At 31.8% G+C, this 19,894-nt stretch overlaps 1 protein-coding gene across 1 annotated transcript in view; it reads right to left on the reverse strand.

The window, feature by feature from the left end:
• Positions 1-13,827, reverse strand: part of Ggt-1 (gamma-glutamyl transpeptidase) — a 33,305-nt gene extending 19,478 nt beyond the window's left edge. Inside the window, exon 1 of the mRNA XM_075299175.1 lies at positions 13,494-13,827. Coding sequence (XP_075155290.1) covers positions 13,494-13,498 — 5 coding nt within the window. The 5' untranslated portion in view covers positions 13,499-13,827. The remainder of the gene's footprint in view (positions 1-13,493) is intronic.
• Positions 13,828-19,894: the final 6,067 nt, after the last annotated feature.

Genomic DNA, 19,894 nt, shown 5'->3' on the forward strand with positions numbered 1-19,894 from the left:
ATTTGTCCACTAACAATGGTCTACATATTATCCGCTATGGCCATGATAAGCTATCCTTGGTGAAAAAATTCTTTAAAATTTGTTGCACAGTGTCTTTATTGAATTTTTGTTCTATTGTCTCAGATATAGGAGAGTATATAATTATAACTAATAAACATTATTCAATAGCCGAAATCTTATTAGGAAAAGCTTATTATATTAATACAATAAATAGACACGAGAATGACTATCTGTTCCATGGAAATACATTTGATGGGATCACTTCAAAAATTGTCTTGAATTTTTGTTTGTCATGGAATAATTTTTTGATTGATTTCAATTTATTGAACGAAAATAAATAAAACAACATCGTCTAAAACAAAATCTATTAAATTAATGATTTGCCTTTTTTTGGCAAAATTTCTATATAATTAATAAGCACAATTAATTATATAATGACGATATTGACAGTGAACATGTTAATTTTTTTTTTCGGCACACAGTTTAATATGTGAAATTTTGTATAATCCGAATGCTATGTGATGATGGATTACCAAAAAAGTCCCCTTAGAGTTATCTTGGGGAAAAACAAAATGTATCACTAACCGAACTGTAAACTTTCCCGTATTTAACTTGATAATAACCTTGTAATATAACACCTTCATCGTCACCCTTTTGTGGATGTAACGAGTTGTATTCAGTTTAATGAAATAAATTACAAATTATATGCAAATGTTTCGATTGTTCACATGTTTTTTGTTAAAAACGTGACCAAAATACTATATCTCTGACCAAATTACTAAAAAAAAAAACAAACAAGTCAGAAGCGGGAAACAAATATGTCGCAATCATCCTCCCGTTAAGTTGATTTCAAATACAGATATACGAGTGTACTTAAATATATGGAGGAGGAGGTAAACAATAATCCAAATGTTATTGACATTTGGTTTATTGTTCCACTAACATAATAAAATTAAAAATAAAATCAAATCAAATAATCGGGCAAGACAAAAACAAATACCAACAGAAATATTTTAAAAATTGAAGAACACAGTCAAATATTTACACCACCACAAATTTGAGTTAATATGTATGTAAATTAATATAAAAAAAATGCAATGAAGAGATTTAACAGTAGATAAATAATTAGATTTTTTAAGTATGTAGTATGTTGACCTAATGCTTATTAATGCTATTAAAAATATTCATCTGCATTCATGGTTAAAAAATTAATAAAATAATTGATTAAAAATTAATTGTTTTTGTTGGCACTTTCAATTAATTATAACCTGGGCCATACTACACCCTCAAAAAAAAATCGCTTCTGTAATATATACCCCAAAAACCTTCTGCTTCAAGCATACATATTTTCAGGATTGATCCAAACAAAATATTGTTTGTATATTACATGTTAGCCTGATACCGAAACAGGCAATTGACGTCCAAATGCATTATATCTAATTATACAATTATTATTCGAGCTTTATGGACAGATATAGATTAAGGAACATGGTTAATAGAGCCATTGAAAAGAAAACGCCAGATACAAATCTATACACGCCTGGACTGTACATGTTTCGGTTCGGGCGAATGAACCTTTCCACAGCCTTTAGTATAGATCTGGCTGGGAGAGATAACTCAATTTTGGGCCCTTTATGCTAAAATATTGTTTGTATTTTTCAAACATATTATGTTTCACTTTAGGGCATACACTAGTAGAAAAATATTTTAATGCAATTTTATTTGTGTGGATATATTTTTAAGGCGCTAATTGCTAGACTTCCATTCTTTTACTTGCAGTATACTCTCTAGGTCTCTCTTTCTTAACACATATATATTTATAGGCTATTTCTAAATTAAGATATGTTTGCATCAAATCATATTATATTTACAAAAATGTTATGTCCCAAACATATTATGTTCTAACATATATGTCCCAAATATGTTATGTTAGTTTATGACCATTGTATGCTTGCACTTAAAAATATTGCGTTAAAAAATTTGATTTACAAACATATACTTTTTACACCCAAACATATGAAAAACAGCATTTTTCGTCCGTGTATGGAACAGGGTATTATAATTTAGTGGATATGTTTGCAACACCCAAAATGAGACGAGATAGACACATAGTGTCTGTGGTAGTAATGCTCAGGGACAGCCCCTGACTTGATCTAGCTGTCTTGTCAACACATTTTTGTGATCAGAGTCTAGGTTACAATTTAAGTCCAATAGACTTCAAATTTGGCACAATTATGTGTTTTGGGTCAGAATAGAACCCTATTGGTATTGGAAGAAATCGGTTCAGATTTAGATATAGCTCCCATATATAACAGGTTGGCTTATAAGTCCCCGGTCTGACACATAGATGGTGTCGCTAGTATTAAATGCATATTATTTTTATATAGTAACAACCTTCAAATGATTCGTGTCAAACTTTGACGTTTGTAAGTCAATTAGTTTGTGAGATAGAGCGTCTTTTGTGAAGCAACATTTGTTATTGTGAAAAAAATGGAAAAAAGGAATTTCGTGTTTTGATAAAATACTGTTTTCTGAAGGGAAAAAATACGGTGGAAGCAAAAACTTGGCTTGATAATGAGTTTCCGGATTCTGCCCCAGAGGAATCAACAATAATTGATTGGTATGCAAAATTCAAGCGTGGTGAAATGAGCACGGAGGACGGTGAACGCAGTGGATGCCCGAAAGAGGTGAATTGGTGGTTACCGACGAAAACATCAAAAAAATCCACAAAATGATTTTGAATGACCGTAAAATGAAGTTGATCGAGATAGCAGAGGCCTTAAAGATATCAAAGGAACGTGTTGCTCATATCATTCATCAATATTTGGATATGCGGAAGCTCTGTGCAAAATGGGTGCCGCGCGAGCTCACATTTGACCAAAAGCAACAATGTGTTGATGATTCTGAGCGGTGTTTGCAGCTGTTAACTCGTAACACACCCGAGTTTTTCCGTCGATATGTGACAATGGATGAAACATGGCTCCATCACTACACTCCTGAGTCCAATCGACAGTCGGCTGAGTGGACAGCGACCGGTGAACCGTCTCCGAAGCGTGGAAAGACTCAAAAGTCCGCTGTCAAAGTAATGGCCTCTTTGGGATGCGCATGGAATATTTTTTATCGATTATCCTGAGAAGGGAAAAACCATCAATAGTGACTATTATATGGCGTTATTGGAGCGTTTGAAGGTCGAAATCGCGGCAAAACGGCCCCATATGAAGAAGAAAAAAGTGTTGTTCCACCAAGACAACGCATCGTGCCACAAGTCATTGAGAACGATGGCAAAAATCCATGAATTGGGTTTCGAATTGCTTCCCCACCCACCGTATTCTCCAGATCTGGCCCCCAGCGACTTTTTCTTGTTCTCGGACCTCAAAAGGATGCTCGCAGGGAAAAAATTTGGCTGCAATGAAGAGGTGATCGCCGAAACTGAGGCCTATTTTGAGGCAAAACCGCAGGAGTACTAACAAAATGGTATCAAAAAATTGCAAGGTCGTTATAATCGTTGTATCGCTCTTGAAGGGAACTATGTTGAATAATAAAAACGAATTTTGACAAAATATGTGTTTTTCTTTGTTAGACCGGGGACTTATCAGCCAACCGGTAACTTTCGCCCGATATGCACTTATATGGCCCCCGAAGCCAGAGTTTTAGCCCAATCTAGTTGAAATTTTGTACAAAGAGTAAAAAATGTGCGTGAAGATAAATTTTAAATTGAACTATCCGAGACACAAACCAGGTAGTTTTTGCATGCGCACCTAATGGGTTAATTACAATAAGGGGAGATAAAATATTTAATAAAATTTAGCACTTTCCGGAATATATTTCGGTATTAAACGAAAGATCTTGAAGAGTTCTATAAATACAAGTTGTTTTTATTATCGAAAGCATCCCAGAAATGTTAGTTTTGCTGCTATATTTCAAAAGTTAGTTTGTCCAACTTGAAATAAAGTTTAACTATGTTCATTGTGCAAAACCTGCTCTAAATCTTTTGGTATCAAATGAAAGCTCTTGATACTCACATTTACATGAAATTTTCCACAGGGAGTAGAATTGAGGTTCTGAATATGCATGCCAATTTTGGTTGAAATTGGTTCAGATTTAGATATAGCTCCCATATATATCTTTCTCCCGATTTTCCCTCATAATCCGATTTACGTGGAATTCTGCACAGGGAGTAGAAATGACATAATAATTATGCATGTCAAATTTGGTAGAAATCGCGTCAGATTTAGATATGGCTCCCATATAAATCTTTTTCCGATTTGGGCAAAAATGCCCAAAATATCGCCACTGCTAAGTCGGAAACGTGTAAAAATTACTCAAATTTTCCTATACCTCTAATACACATTGGACGGATTTGATATGCAATCGAAAATGTGGATCTTAGAGTGGTGCATGGTATAATATAGTCGGCCCCAACCGACTTTAGACTTGCTTTGTTTTTTTTTTTGTATTGATTCAATTAAACATTTAATTGACTTAGATGGCAAACTCAATAATATTTTTATTTCAGGCATTAGCGTATTGTATTTTTGTATATTATTCTACACAGAAAAAAATATCACAGAAATATTTCCAGTTAAAAAGTTGATTGAAGTTGAAAATTTTTTTCGGTTAATAAATTAATTGATACAATTAACTTTTTAATCAAGATAGAAACATTAGGTTAATAAAAAACTTTAAAATTTTTAATTGCAAAATTAATTGATTCAATTAACTTTTTTAATCAGAAGACTATGTCAATTAAAGAGTATTTTTTTTTTTAATTTTTAACTAAAAATTTATTTCAAGCTAAAACAGTAAATCAGTTAAGAAAGTAATTAAAAATAGTAACGTTTTTAATTCAAAAAATTAATTAAGTTTTGCAATCAACATCAATAAAAAAATTCTAATGAATTCAATTAATTTTTTAATCAAGTATTTTTTAATGTCCACTTAAAACTGTGATTGATACTACCAGTTTCGTGATTGAAAAATTTCAATTAAAAAATTAATTGGTTCAATTAATTTCGAGATTGAATCAGTGTATGTACTGTGTGTATGTACTGTAAAGACTTCGTATTTTCCGATACGATACGATACGAGTAAAAATTTAACGAACCAATGAATGAATTTATTTTAAATGTCCTTATCCATTTCTTGTACTATAATAGCTCCGTTCGAGAATCCGATAATTTTTGATAATTATCACAAATTTTTACTGGAAATCGTTCGTTTACACCAAAAAGCCAGCAAAAGAGAGCCTGAGAGACACTACATTTGACAGTTATGAGATAGAGAAATTGCAAGTTTTTGCAAGAGATTTTTCCCCAGTAAAATCTTGCAAACCATAGCATACATTGCCAGCTGGTTATTGATAACAAACAAAGTACCAGTACAATGTACATGTTCGACAACTACGATTGGAAGTTAAATAAACAGTATTTGTTTTTAATGTTTTAGCAGCTGAAATTTTGAATGTGCAAATAGTTACTGGATACCATTCATGTACTTTTCACCAATTTTAAGCAAAGAGAGTAAAACACACTCTTACTCTCTTGCTAGTGTTACTGGGTATTTTTTTAGTGGAAAAATACGCGAACAGACCTAATATTTCCTTTGATGTGTTTGTTCTTAATGTCAGAAACATAGGTAGTTAATACAAATAATATATTTCGAAATTAGCAAATGTGTTTTACGTATAAAAGTTTTGATAATACAACAACATTCCAATATAATCAATGTCGAGAAAAACAAATTTTATTCATTTAAAATTGTTTAGAAAAATGTTTATCATGCATGACCGAATAACTTCGCTACAAAGAAGTTATACACTTAATACACATATAACTGTATACATACACTAAAAAAAGGTTATAGTAAATACATGTATTTTTCATAACATGAAAAATAATCCAGAATCGAAATGTGATTCACAGGCGGTAAAATCCCTCAGTAAAGCTGATTAAATTTCTAAGTATTTCAGCATTTTGGGACTTTTCAATAAGTTGTGCCAAACATTTTTTACATTGGACACTACTATAACATAGAAGTTCCTTACCATTAATTTGGAAATAAATTCGGAAGAAATAAATAAATTAATAAGAAAATAAATTGTGCCTCAAGTTTTTAATCTAAATCGAAATAAAAAAGCAACATCATTGAATTAGAGTTGGCTTTATTTGAACTAAAATTTTTTTATTGTAAATTTTTCATCTCCCCTTAGTTATATTTCAAAATGTTCTATATGTTTGTTTTTTGCACTCATAAACTTGAGTTAGCCTTACCATGTGATAAATTCATTATTGTAACTTTCTCAAAAAAAAAAAAACAAATCCTGGAGAAATGTGTAAAGAATGTTTGAATTCATACTTGTACAAACAATTCTTAATTGTTTCCTTCTTAAAAAAAAACCTTTTGTGTTAAAAAAGAGAGAATAAAAAAATAATAATAAATTACAATAGCAGTGGACAAAAAAAAAAGTAAATGCGTTTATACTGCATATATTTGTGACAAGTTCATACGAGTGCATATTTTCAAATGTATCCAGGAGGAAATCTTATAATATAGACAGTGATATAAAGCAAAATTTTAATTAAATTACATATTTTATTGGATTAAAATTTTAATGGAAGAAAAGATTTATTGTTTACATTACATAAAAAAAATTTAAAATTTTAGGGTGGTTCTTAATGGGGACAAAATTTAAATTAATTGAAATTGTATTATATTTTTATTTATAAAATATATCTATGTTTTTATGGAAGAAAGTATTGTTTACATCCCAAATGTAAACAGAACTAAAATGTCTTTCAAAATATTGGAAAAACGAATTTAGAAAATATCGATTTCCATGACTTTCCTTCAAGAATTTTGGTTTTAATTATGAATATTTTTGTCAAATAAAGTTTTTTGACTTCGGCTCGTGGAAGCCGAGAACTATGCTCTATAAATTTTTTGCAAGATTTTATTTCTAAAGAAAATTTTGTTAAAATTTATTTCTCTAGAAAATTTTGTTAAAATTCGATTTCTATAGAAAAAATTTTATTTCGAAAGGAAATTTTGTCAAATTTTTATCTCTATAGAAAAATTTGTCAAAATTTTATTTCTATTAAAATTTTTTTTCAACATTTTATTTCTATAGAAAATTTTGTCAAAATTTTATTTCTATAGAAAATTTTGTCAAACTTTTTTTCTATAGAAAATTTTGCAAAATTTTATTTCTATAGAAAATTTTTTCAAAATTTTATTTCTATAGAAAATTTTGTCAAAATTTTATTTCTACAGGCAATTTTGTCAAAATTTTATTTCTATTGAAAATTTTGTCAAAATTTTATTTTTATAGAAAAATTTTGTCAAAATTTTATTTCAATTGAAAATTTTGTCGAAATTTTATTTCTACAGGCAATTTTGTCAAAATTTTATTTCAATAGAAATTTTTTGCAAAATTTTATTTCTATAGAAAATTTTTGCAAAATTTTATTTCTATAGAAAATTTTGTCAAAATTTTATTTTTATTTTGTTAAAATGTTATTTCAATAGAAAATTTTGTTAAAATTTTATTTCTATAGAAAATTTTGTCAACATTTTATTTCTATAGAAAATTTTGTCAACCTTTTATTTCTATAGAAAATTTTTGCAAAATTGTATTTTTTAGGCAATTTTGTTAATATTTTATTTCTATAGAAAATTTTGTCAAAATTTTATTTGCATAGAAAAAAAATTATTTCTATAGAGAAATTTGTCAAAATATAATTTGTATAGATAACTGAAGTACCTCTTAATTGGGGAGCATTGGGGGCAAAGTCTACCAAAACATAAAGAATTTTACTAATCTACCAAAGAGTAAAAAATTTACCATTTTTGGTAGATTTCAACCAACTTTAGGGAAAGTGGTTTCAAAACAAATGTCTGTCGTTTCTTCAGTTTCAAAAATACAATGAAAATTTTTATTATTGTAATAATTTTTCTACTAAATAACGAAACGTTTCATACTTTTAATGAACATTTTTTCTACTAAATAACGAAACGTTTCATACTTTTAATGAACATTTTCATAGTTATGACATGAAAAACTTTCGTTGGCTCAACTTTAATGGAATTTTCTTTGCCTGTACAGGGACTTTTTTGTGTGCGGGGCTTTAGTGCAGAAGTAAAATGTCCAATTTTTTTTTTAAATATTAACACTTCAATGTTAGAAAAAAACTCGTGTTGTTTTCAAGGTTTTATGGCAATTACATATAATTAAATTGTAATTAACTGAACAACTAATTTTACACCGAAAGCTTTAATACACACAAAAAACAACCTAATCTCTGGGAATATTTAATTACTTATTTGGACATTATTCTATATAAAAAAGTTAACTTTAATGAATGTTAAAAAACATATGAGATTTTTGCAAGCTTTAATTAGTTTTACATTAAAATCTTCGAAATTTTTGTCGACTTTTCGTCAAAAGTCGTTTAGTCGATTTTGACCAATATTAATACTCTAAACAATCCCTATTACAGTGGTGCATATCCAAAAATATTTGGGATGAGACGAATGTTGATCAAATCAAAGTTTTAAATTTTTTTGCCAGTGCAAAATATCCAATGTTTTCAAGCATTAACAATGAATAATTATTGTATTCGAAATTTTTCCTTTTTTTTTTTAATAAAACAAATCAAATTGAGTGCATTAAACATCAATGTATAATTTACTAAAAATATCACAATAAACATCTGTCTAAATGTTCGTAGATGTTGAAAGTTACACTTCAATGAGTTGAATACTCGTAGCTATTGAGAATCTATTTGCTGTAATGACTGTATGGATTGGTGACGTATACTTGCTAAAGGTTACTTGTTATTTTTAAATAGAGATATGTGAAAATATTATTGCTTAAATAATATTGTATTTTATATACACTAGTTTGCAAAATCTGATTTCAATTAATGGAATAAATCAATAACAATAAAAAAAATCATACCATCATTGTTGAGAATTTTGTTGAATAAACAAATTTTGGCACTAAAATGTAGTAGGTCGTGGACTTTTCCAATAATATTTTATCTAAGTTCATTATTGTTTTATGTTTCAGGGTCAAAATATTTGTACTGTAATATAAATTAACCCGTAAATGCGCACTGTATATTTTAAGATACAACCGCTAAAGTCTCAGATGCAATTGCTAAATCTATATAAATCTCAGATCAATAAAATTAGATCTCATTTATCGAATTTTCATTCTCTTTTTATTGTATTTCGATAAAGCTATACACGAAGAAACAAATGCCAGTTTAAAAATCTAAATTAAAACGGATATCTCAAAGCAAACAATGTTTTCTTAATTCCAAAAAAAAAAGACTTTAAATCAAAGATGCTAAATCCTCAAAATAAGTCTTAACCAATATTTGAAGCGTTTTTTATGTAAATTCAATTTATTTACTTTAAGGAAAATTTGCCTTGGTTCAAAGACATACGACTTTAAAGGAGAGACGCAATTTTCCAAAATTGGTATCTTAAATTTAATAAAAATAATTTGAAGCAAAGATTATAAATTTTATTTTAATTAAAATTTCATTATTTTAAAGAAATTTGTCCTTAATATTTTGTAAATTGCACATTCCAAAATTAATGTTGCGTAATCTTTAATATCACTTAAATATATTGTGAAAAATATTTAACTATTTTTTTTTTTGAGAAATTCGAAACTAGTGCAATTGTGAATATACAATCCAAGTACAGTGAAAAAAAGCATGCCCGGTTCCAAAGATTTTGTCTTTACTTTAAAAATTTTGGTATTGATCCCGAGCCAAAGAAGTGGAGAATACATGTAAGGATACTTTTAAGACACAATTCTCTTTTAAATTTGGGTTTTGTGTACTTGCTTCTTGGAATCAAGTTTTAATTTTTCGCTTTTTCACCTTTTTTTCTTCATATGCTATCAAAGTTCTTCAAAAACGAGTTAACGACAACTTTAGTTTCCAAATTAAGACTTGACTTCCAGTAGAAATTATGCTAACAGGTTGGCTGATAAGTCCTCGCTCTGACACATAGATGGCGTCGCTAGTATTAAATGCATATTATTTTTATGTAGTACCAACCTTCAAATGATACGTGTCAAAATTTGACGTCTGTAAGTCAATTAGTTTGTGAGATAGAGCGTTTTTTGTGAAACAACTTTTGTTATTGTGAAAAAATTGAAAAAAAGGAATTTCGTGTTTTGATAAAATACTGTTTTCTGAAGGAAAAAAATACGGTGGAAGCAAAAATTTGGCTTGATAATGAGTTTCCGGACTCTGCCCCAGGGAAATCAACAATAAATGATTGGTATGCAAAATACAAGCGTGGTGAAATGAGCACGGAGGACGGTGAACGCAGTGGACGCCTGAAAGAGGTGGTTACCGACGAAAACATCAAAAAAATCCACAAAATGATTTTGAATGACCGTAAAATGAAGTTGATCGAGATAGCAGAGGCCTTAAAGATATCAAAGGCACGTGTTGGTCATATCATTCATCAATATTTGGATATGGGGAAGCTCTGTGCAAAATGGGTGCCGTGCGAGCTCACATTTGACCAAAAACAACAACGTGTTGATGATTCTGAGCGGTGTTTGCAGCTGTTAACTCGTAATACACCCGAGTTTTTCCGTCGATATGTGACAATGGATGAAACATGGCTCCATCACTACACTCCTGAGTCCAATCGACAGTCGGCTGAGTGGACAGCGACCGGTGAACCGTCTCCGAAGCGCGGAAAGTCACAAAAGTCCGCTGGCGAAGTAATGGCCTCTGTTTTTTGGGATGCGCATGGAATAATTTTTATCGATTATTTTGAGAAGGGAAAAACCATCAACAGTGCCTCTTATATGGCGTTATTGGACCGTTTGAAAGTCGAAATCGCGGCAAAACGGCCCCATATGAAGAAGAAAAAAGTGTTGTTCCACCAAGACAACGCACCGTGCCACAAGTCATTGAGAACGATGGCAAAAATTCATGAATTGGGCTTCGAATTGCTTCCGCACCTACCGTATTCTCCAGATCTGGCCCCCAGCGACTTTTTCCTGTTCTCAAAAGGATGCTCTCAGGGAAAAAATTTGGCTGCAAGGAAGAGGTGATCGCCGAAACTGAGGCCTATTTTGAGGCAAAACCAAAGGAGTTCTACCAAAATGGTATCAAAAAATTGGAAGCTCGTTATAATCGTTGTATCGCTCTTGAAGGGAACTATGTTGAATAATAAAAACGAATTTTGACAAAACAAATGTGTTTTTCTTTGTTAGACCGGGGACTTATCAGCCAACCTGTTAAGTTTCAAATAAAAAACGTCTTTAAAATAAAGTGTCAAGATGCAAAAAGACAATTTCATTAAATTTAAAGAAATTTTCTGAATTATTAAAGCCAAGTTGACCTTACCCGAAATATTTATTTTATTTATTTATATATTTACAATCATAATGAATTATGAAAATAAACAGGTAATATAGGTGCTAACAACATAGGTTTCGACCTGATTACCCCAAAAATTTTTTCTTTCATATTATGATACCCATTTTGAAGTCAAATCACTTAATTATAAGGACATTACGACTTCATCGAAAAGCTTATCGACTTTTGGACAAGGAAAAAAACTTTATATTGGAGAAATGCGTCTTCCATGCTAAGCAAAATTTGCATTCGTATTTTAAAGACATGAAATTTTTGACCTCACGACATTATTTTTTTCAGTGTATACTTGGATCATTTCCTATAATTAAAATCTGGACGATTTCGCACATTGAGGAAAATGTTAACTACAATCAATTAATTTTCATGTACTAAACTAAGGTTCAATTGGCTTTGAAGCGTTGTTTTTGCGTAATTTTTTTCGGTTTTTTTATTTTTTTTATTTCATTCAATTTTGTAATACAAAAAGCTACCTATTTATAGCCAAAAAATATATTACAATTGTTACATAGTTGGTAATAAAGTAATAGCCTTAATTCCTTATTTACTTTAAGGAAAATTTGCCTTAGTTCAAAGACATACGGCCTTAACGGAAAGACGCAATTTTCCAAAATTTGTATCTTAAATTTAATAAAAAATTTTTTTTGAAGCAAAGATTATAAATTTTATTTTAATTAAAATTTCCGTATTTTAAAGAAATTTGTCCTTAATATTTTGTCAATTGCGCATACTAAAATTTATGTTGCGTAATCTTTAATATCACGTAAATATATTGTGGAAAATTTTTAAATATTTTTTTTTTTGAGAAATTCGAAATTAGTACAATTGTGAATATACAATCCAAGTATACTTGGATCATTACCTATAATTAAAATCTGGAAGATTTTCTCACACACTAAAAAAAGTTTACTTGGATCCAAAGATTTTGACCTTCTTTTAAGGATTTTGGTATTGATTCCGAGCCAAAGATGCGGGTTCTTTAAAATAAGGAAATTTTTTAAGACCTATCTGGCTTTAAATCTAGAATCAGGATCCAAATCATTTATCGAATTTTCATAATATTTTTCCGGTATATTAATAAAGCTATTTATGTACAAACAACAGTTTAAAAATCCAAATTATGACGGATACTTCGTAGTAAAAAATATTTTTTAATTCCAAAAAAACTTTAAACCAAAGATGCTAAATCCTCAAAATAATTCTTAGCATATATTTGAAGCGTTTTTATCTTAACATAAATCGAAAGATTCAATATTTCAGTTAATTTAAGGACGATTTCTTTAAATCAAAAAACTTGTGTCTTTACTTTAAGGAAAATTTGACATGCAAATTTAACGAAGGGACGCAAAATGTGTGTCCTAAATTTAATGAAAAAATTTTTGAAGCAAAGATTATAAACTTTTTTTAATTAAATTTTCATTATTTTAAAGAAATTTGTCCTAAATAGTGTGTAAATTTCGCATCCTACAATTGAGGTTGCGTAATCTTTAATATCACGTAAATATTTTTTTCAGTTTGGAAAATATTTAAGTATTTTTGAGAAAGTATACTTGGATCATTTCCTATAATGAAAAAATCTGGAAGATTTCCCCACATTGAGGAAAGTGTTAACTACAATCAATTAATTTTCATGTACTAAAATAATTTTCAATTGGCTTTGGCGGGGGGTTATATTTAAATAAGGACCACACTCTTTGAATCCAATATTTTTTCACGATTTTGTGCTTCTTTCTTTTTTAATTTTTCTCTCTTTTTTATTTGTTTTTTTTTTTTTTTTGTATTTCTTACGCCAAAACAATTTTATTGTTGAATAAATCCAATTAATAGTGAATCGAATTACATAAAAAAAAAATATTTTTGTTTGTTGTCTAGTGTTATTGTTCTTTTCCATATACACATATTTTTCAACTTTACTGACTATTGCATTTTCAAAGCAAAGGTTTTCGTTTTTGTTTTGGTTTATTTTGGAGACTTTCTCTTTTTTTTGTCAAATAATATAATCAATATATATTCTCAAAACACCACAATTAATCGAAAAAATTTAAAAAAAAAGTACACTTGGTTTAGAACTTCACTTACTTCATTTTCAAAAATTTTGTTTTTTCCAATTTTTTTTTTTTCAATTCAGAAAAAAAATTTCCTCCTTCTCAAAAAAAATCCTTTATATTTAAGGCCACTCGCGCACCCCCCACACTTTATAGCACTTCGATCGCCACTCGTTTTAAACCCCGATTTACTATAGATTTCCTTTTCGCTTCCGTGAAAACGTAACCTTTACTCTGCAAATTTCACCGGCAACTAAATAAAATTCACAAACACGTTATAAAGGTTAAGAGGATTTTAGTAAAATCAACGCCAACGCTGCGTTAGTTCAACGTTCTTCTTCGCTCCACTCCTAAGAAGCAACTCAACTCGCTATTTGACTCAACACCAACCTTTTATTATTACTGTTGTTGGTAGGGGGTCGAGATGTTTGCTCTGTTGTATTGTTGTTATTTTTACCATGTTTATTTTTGTTTACGTTATTACTTTTTACGATATTACCTTTTGGGTTAACGAGGATAGTGAGAGGGAGGGTTGACGACATACATAAAAACGTCGTTAAAAAAAAACTCTCACCGGCATCACAATATCTATCGATAATTGAGCATTATCGGAGAGATCGTAAAATGATAGTGACAGGCGTCACTAAAAAACCAATCCGGCTAACACCATTTGACACTTTGGCTTATCTATTTACTATTTGGGTGGCCAATAAGTGAGTGTTACCAGATGGTTACAATAAACGTTTTTCTTTCAATTTTTTTCATATTGAAATTTGAATGTAAATAAATGGGCGTTGTAAAAACGATGTGGGTCTTTCCATGAAATATTATTAATTGTTAAATAGTTAGGCAATTTTGTGTAAATTTATTTAAATTAAGAAAACTTTTTATTTAATTTTTATTAGCAGATCATGTGGTTTGAATCTACACTGAATACAATATTGATTTAATATAAAGGATAATTTCGCATAATTTAAAGACATGCATAATTAGGTAAAAATGTCTTTAAAATTAAGAAATTTTAATTAAAAGAAGGTACATAATTTTTGTTTTTCATAAAATTTTTGAAATTGGGAATTTTCAGTTAAATTTTGTTTTCGAAATTATGATTTTGTATACCCTGCTCCACACTGTGGAACAGGGTATTATAAGTTAGTGCATATGTTTGCAACCCCCAGAAGGAGACGAGATAGACACATGGTCTCTTTGGCAAAAATGCTCAGGGTGGGCTCCTGAGTCGATATAGCGATGTCCGTCTGTCCGTGAACACATTTTTGATATCAAAGTCTAGGCCTCAGTTTTAATCCAATCGACTTCAAATTTGGCATAAGTATGTGTTTTGGCTCAGAATAGATCCCTATTGATTTTGGAAGAAATCGGTTCAGATTTTGATATAGCTCCCATATATATATTTCGCCCGATATGGACTTAGATGGCCCCAGAAGCCAGAGTTTTACCCTAATTTGCTTAAAATTTTGTACAAGAAGAACAATTAGCACTATAGTCACGTGTGCCAAATTTTATTGAAATCGGTTCAGATTTAGATATAGCTCCCATATATCTTTCGCCCGATATGGACTAATACGGTCCCAGAAGCCAGAGTTTTACCCCAATTTGGTTGAAATTTTGCACAGGGAGTATAATTAGCATTGTAGCTATGTGTGCCAATTTTGGTTGAAATCGGTTCAGATTTAGATATAGCTCCCATATATAGCTTTCGCCCGATTTACACTCATATGACCACAGAGGCCAATTTTTAACTCCGATTTGGTTGAAATTTTGCACAGAGCATTGTAGCTATACATGCCAAATTTGGTTGAAATCGGTTCATATTTAGATATATCTCCCATATATATGTTTTTCTGATATCGACCAACATTTTCCTTGTAAAATCGCCACTGCTTAGTCGAAAAGTTGTAAAAATGACTCTAATTTTCCTAAACTTCTAATACATATATATCGAGCGATAAATCATATTGCGAAGTATCCTTAAAATTGCTTCAGATTTAAATGTTTCCCATATTTTTTTACTAACATTGTGTTCCACCCTAGTGCATTAGCCAACTTAAATTTTGAGTCTATAGATTTTGTAGAAGTCTATCAAATTCTGTCCAAATCGAGTGATATTTAAATGTAAGTATTTGGGACAAACCTTTATATATAGCCCCCCAAAAAATTTGACGGATGTGATATGGTATCGAAAATTTAGAACTACAAAGTGGTGCAGGGTATAATATAGTCGGCCCCGCCCGACTTTAGTCTTTCCTTACTTGTTTTTACTTAGTAAATGTCAGATAAAAAAATTGTTACCTGGCATATCATATGTATGTATGTGAAGAAAATTTTAACTAAACTGTATTAGAAACGGAGATATAACGCCGATTTTACAAAAATAAGTAAATATTTTTTGACAAATTCAAGAAAATTTGTTAGACATAAATTAATTTTTTTCACTTATTAAAGAAAATTTCGTAGTTTGAAGGAAAAAAAAAGGAGTTCAAAATTGCAAAAATGTCTTCAGTACCATACGAAGTTCATGATGGCCGCATTATTGGTAAAATTTACACATTTTAAGAAATTCTAAACGATTTTGGTCAGATAACAACAAAAATAAACCGCTTTCCAACCGATGCAAAAGAACATTAGTGGTAACGACCTCAGAATATTACTGGTAATGACCTCGTAACGACAAATTTTCCAAAAACACCTCGTCAAGCAAACCGTTAACGCTGGTTAGTGATAAAGAATCAAGAAAAAAGGAGAATACCTTGATATTTTCCAATCAACTTTGTCTCAACAAGACGGCATATCCAAGCATACACACAAAAAAATATTTTTTGTTTTCAATCACGAAGTTATAATTATTCAACCGTCGAACTGAACACGGACGTGTTTTTTTAATAGCGGATTATTTCATCGTAATAAGTACTTATTACGAATTTCACGTGTGGTGGATATCGAACACGCAGTGGAGCGGATTACTAAGGCATTCAACATCTCATTGAAAGCTGCATGTCCTAGAGGGAAGCCAAGGGGGAAAAATCAACCACCATGGTGGTCTACGGAGTTAAGTAATATGAGGAAATAAAGCGAAGCCCACCAGAGCTCCTGAGGATTGGGACGCTTACAAGAAGCGAGAACTGAGAAAGGCTCAGCATAACTCTTGGAATGTTTACTGCAGCAATATTTAGAATACGTCCGAGGCTTCCAGACTACGGAAGGTACTAGCATCCACTAACTCCGCTCCAGGTTTCATTAAAACATCGGTAATTGGACAACGTCCAGGGAGAAGACGCTAGAGGTACTATTGGACACACATTTTCCTGGAAATTGTATCGGAATCTAGAATAAAATGGATGTTAAATAGCTTTGGGCCATTCAAATCCCCCAGACCTGATGGAATTACTCCGTCGGAGTTACAAGCAGTGACTGACAGAATTATCCCTTGGTTAACGGTGATATATAAAGGATGTATAAAGTTAGCATATATTCCAGAAAAGTGGAGGGAAACAAAAGTCGTTTTCATACCTAAAGCAGGAAAAACCTCTCACTCGAGTGCGAAGGATTTCCGACCAATCAGCTTATCCTCATTCCTACTTAAGACTCTGGAGAGGATGATAGAACTAGCGTCGATTCAAGTTTTCTCTCGAAACGGCAGCATGCATACTCGAAGGGCAGGTCTACTGAGATCGTTTTGCATGAACTAGTCGGCTTTATTGAAAGCTCACTATATGTCAATGAATACACAATCGTGGTGTTTCTAGACATCGAGGGGGTATTCAATAACGCCCATCCGAGCTCGATATTAAATGGACTGGCAACTCTGAATGTTGATCCAGGTATACTTAGGCTGCTAGACGAACTGCTAATGAGGAGACGTATTTCAGTCACACTAGGAAAAGCAAACATACAAAGGTATGTGATCAGAGGCACTCCCCAAGGAGGAGTTCTATCACCTCTTCTTTGGAATGTTGCTATAAACAACATTCTGGTTTCCCTAGAAAAAGAAAGGATAAAAGTGACGGCATACGCAGACGATGTGGCTCTAGCAGTCAGGGGAAAATTCTCATCCACAATCATAGATGTTATACAAAGAGCCCTCCGGATGCATGAGAAATGGGCGAAAGAGAATGGTCTTGGAGTAAATCCTGCCAAGACCGAATTAGTCATGTACTGCAAAGATCGCAAAACTACCACGGTTAAGCCCATATCCTTAGGCGGTATTGAAATTCCCTTTGGTGAGTGTGCAAAATATCTTGGCGTTATTCTGGACAGGAAGCTGAACTTTAGGTTTAATATTGAAGAAAGGGCGAGGAAAGCCACGGAAGCTTTATACTCGTGCAAAAAGGCAATAGGAAAAAAGTGGAGACTAAAACCGAAAATTGTGCATTGGTTAGACCTAATATAATGCTATATGGTTTGTAGTCTGGTGGCCCCGCCACTTCAGCAATCGACAGGTTTAAAGTTCAGCGTATGCCGTGCTTGTGTATCTCAGGCGCATGCAGTAAGACAGGAACATATTCCCTGAATGTCATGCTGCATCTATTGTCTTTAGACATTTTGGCCAAACAGTCAGCTGCAATAACGGCTGAGCGGTTGCGTGAGCTATAGCTGTGGTCGGAAAAAATGTACGCATAAGCGTAGGAAGGCCTCTGGGGAGGGGGCTTAGACCCCCCCAGAAAAATTTTAGCCCCCCCCCCAGAATTTGAAAACCTATTTACGATTTTCCATTTTTATAAAAAAATAAACAAGCCCTGCCAAAAAATCGTCGCCAAAAAAGTAATGAAAATGATCTTTTTGGATCCGGAAGTGGTGCAAAATTGGCGAAGAAGTGATGAATTTAACATGGGCTTGTCATAGGACGGAAGTCCTCCATTTCAACAGCCGTTGCACTGAATTTGCATCACTTCTTTAGGTGTGATCCGAATTCAATGTTTTGAATGTAAATTAAAAAATTCTGTTATATTTTGTCAAATAAATAATTTTTATAATTTTTAATGGATTCTAATGCTTGTCGGAAACGTTTGACCTCAAATATTTTCAAAAATTCACAAGTTTTTCAGATTGGATTTAGAATTTTTTTCGACAAAATTCAAATTATTTGTACCATTTTATGAATTCTTACTTCGTTGTTAAGGTATTTGAAACAAAAAAGTTAAAATTTCCCTTTAAAAGTATGAAAAAACCAAGTTATAAATAATTGAATTTAAAGAACTTCCTGAGTAGTTAAAATAAAGAACATCATTGGGAGTACATCTTCTGGAAGTGCTTTTAAAGTTGTGTCTTTGGAAGAACTTCCAAATTTTTTTGCTGGGAAATGTGTGGAACTACTTTTACTTGCTTTATTATAAATTAATTTTCGAGTTATTTTGATGTCTATTTTTTATTCATTTTTATGAAATAAAACATAAATTGAAATATAAATAAATGAAATATAAATTTTTAGCTAGGGGGGCTATAGCCCCCCCTAGGAGAATTGTCTAGCTACGCTAATGCATGTACGGTCACAGTTTGGTCCTCGAAATAATGCCAGATGTGCCTAACGTAGTGGATTACCCTATGGCGAAACCACTTTTAGACAAAAAGTTTGAAACTCTAATTCCCTACAGTGAGGCGGGGAATGCAAGATATGTTATACAGATTTCTACACTGATGGCTCCAAATTGGATGGACAAGTGGGTTTCGGAGTATATTCTACAGATCTGGAACTTCGAATAGCGAAAAGATTACCTAATCACTGTAGTGTTTTTCAGGCTGAAATATTAGCAATAACAGAGGTGGCGAATTGGCTGAGAAGTAATGTTCCAAAAATTTTTGGCATTAATATATACTCAGACAGTCAACCTGCAATAAAATCCTTGGACTCTGTGTTCCTTAACTCGAAAACGGCCATCGACTGCCGCAAATCTCTCAACGAGATGGCTGATCAGTACAGTAGTCACCTGATATGGGTGTCTGGCCATAGGAACATCCGGGAAATTGTCAAGCAGAAGAGTTAGCAAGGCTAGGAACTACCTTACATATTCCAGGGGAACTAGAATCCGTTGGTATGTCTCTGGCAACCTGCAAGCTCTTACTGCGTGAGAAAGCCGCCATGTTGGTAAATGTTCGATGGGAGAATTGCAAGGGTTGTAACGACACCAAGCAAATATGGCCCCATTTGAACTTGAACCGCACATTAAATATGCTAGTGTTCTCAAGACGTCAGATATCACTTCTGATATCTGCTATAACGGGTCGCTGCCTGATAGGCGAATTTGCAAAAACTATTGGTGCGAAGTATAATGACTATTGTATGAGCTGTCATGATGGGGAGGAAAAGGAATCAATTAAACACCTCTTGTGTGAGTGTCCTGCATTTTGTGTAAGGCGTAAACAAATTTTAGGGGCATATAGCTTTAGATTACTGGCGGACCTGGAAAACGTTAACTTAAG

The sequence above is a fragment of the Haematobia irritans genome, chromosome 3 (assembly GCF_050003625.1).
Source record: "Haematobia irritans isolate KBUSLIRL chromosome 3, ASM5000362v1, whole genome shotgun sequence".
Lineage (NCBI taxonomy): Eukaryota > Metazoa > Arthropoda > Insecta > Diptera > Muscidae > Haematobia > Haematobia irritans.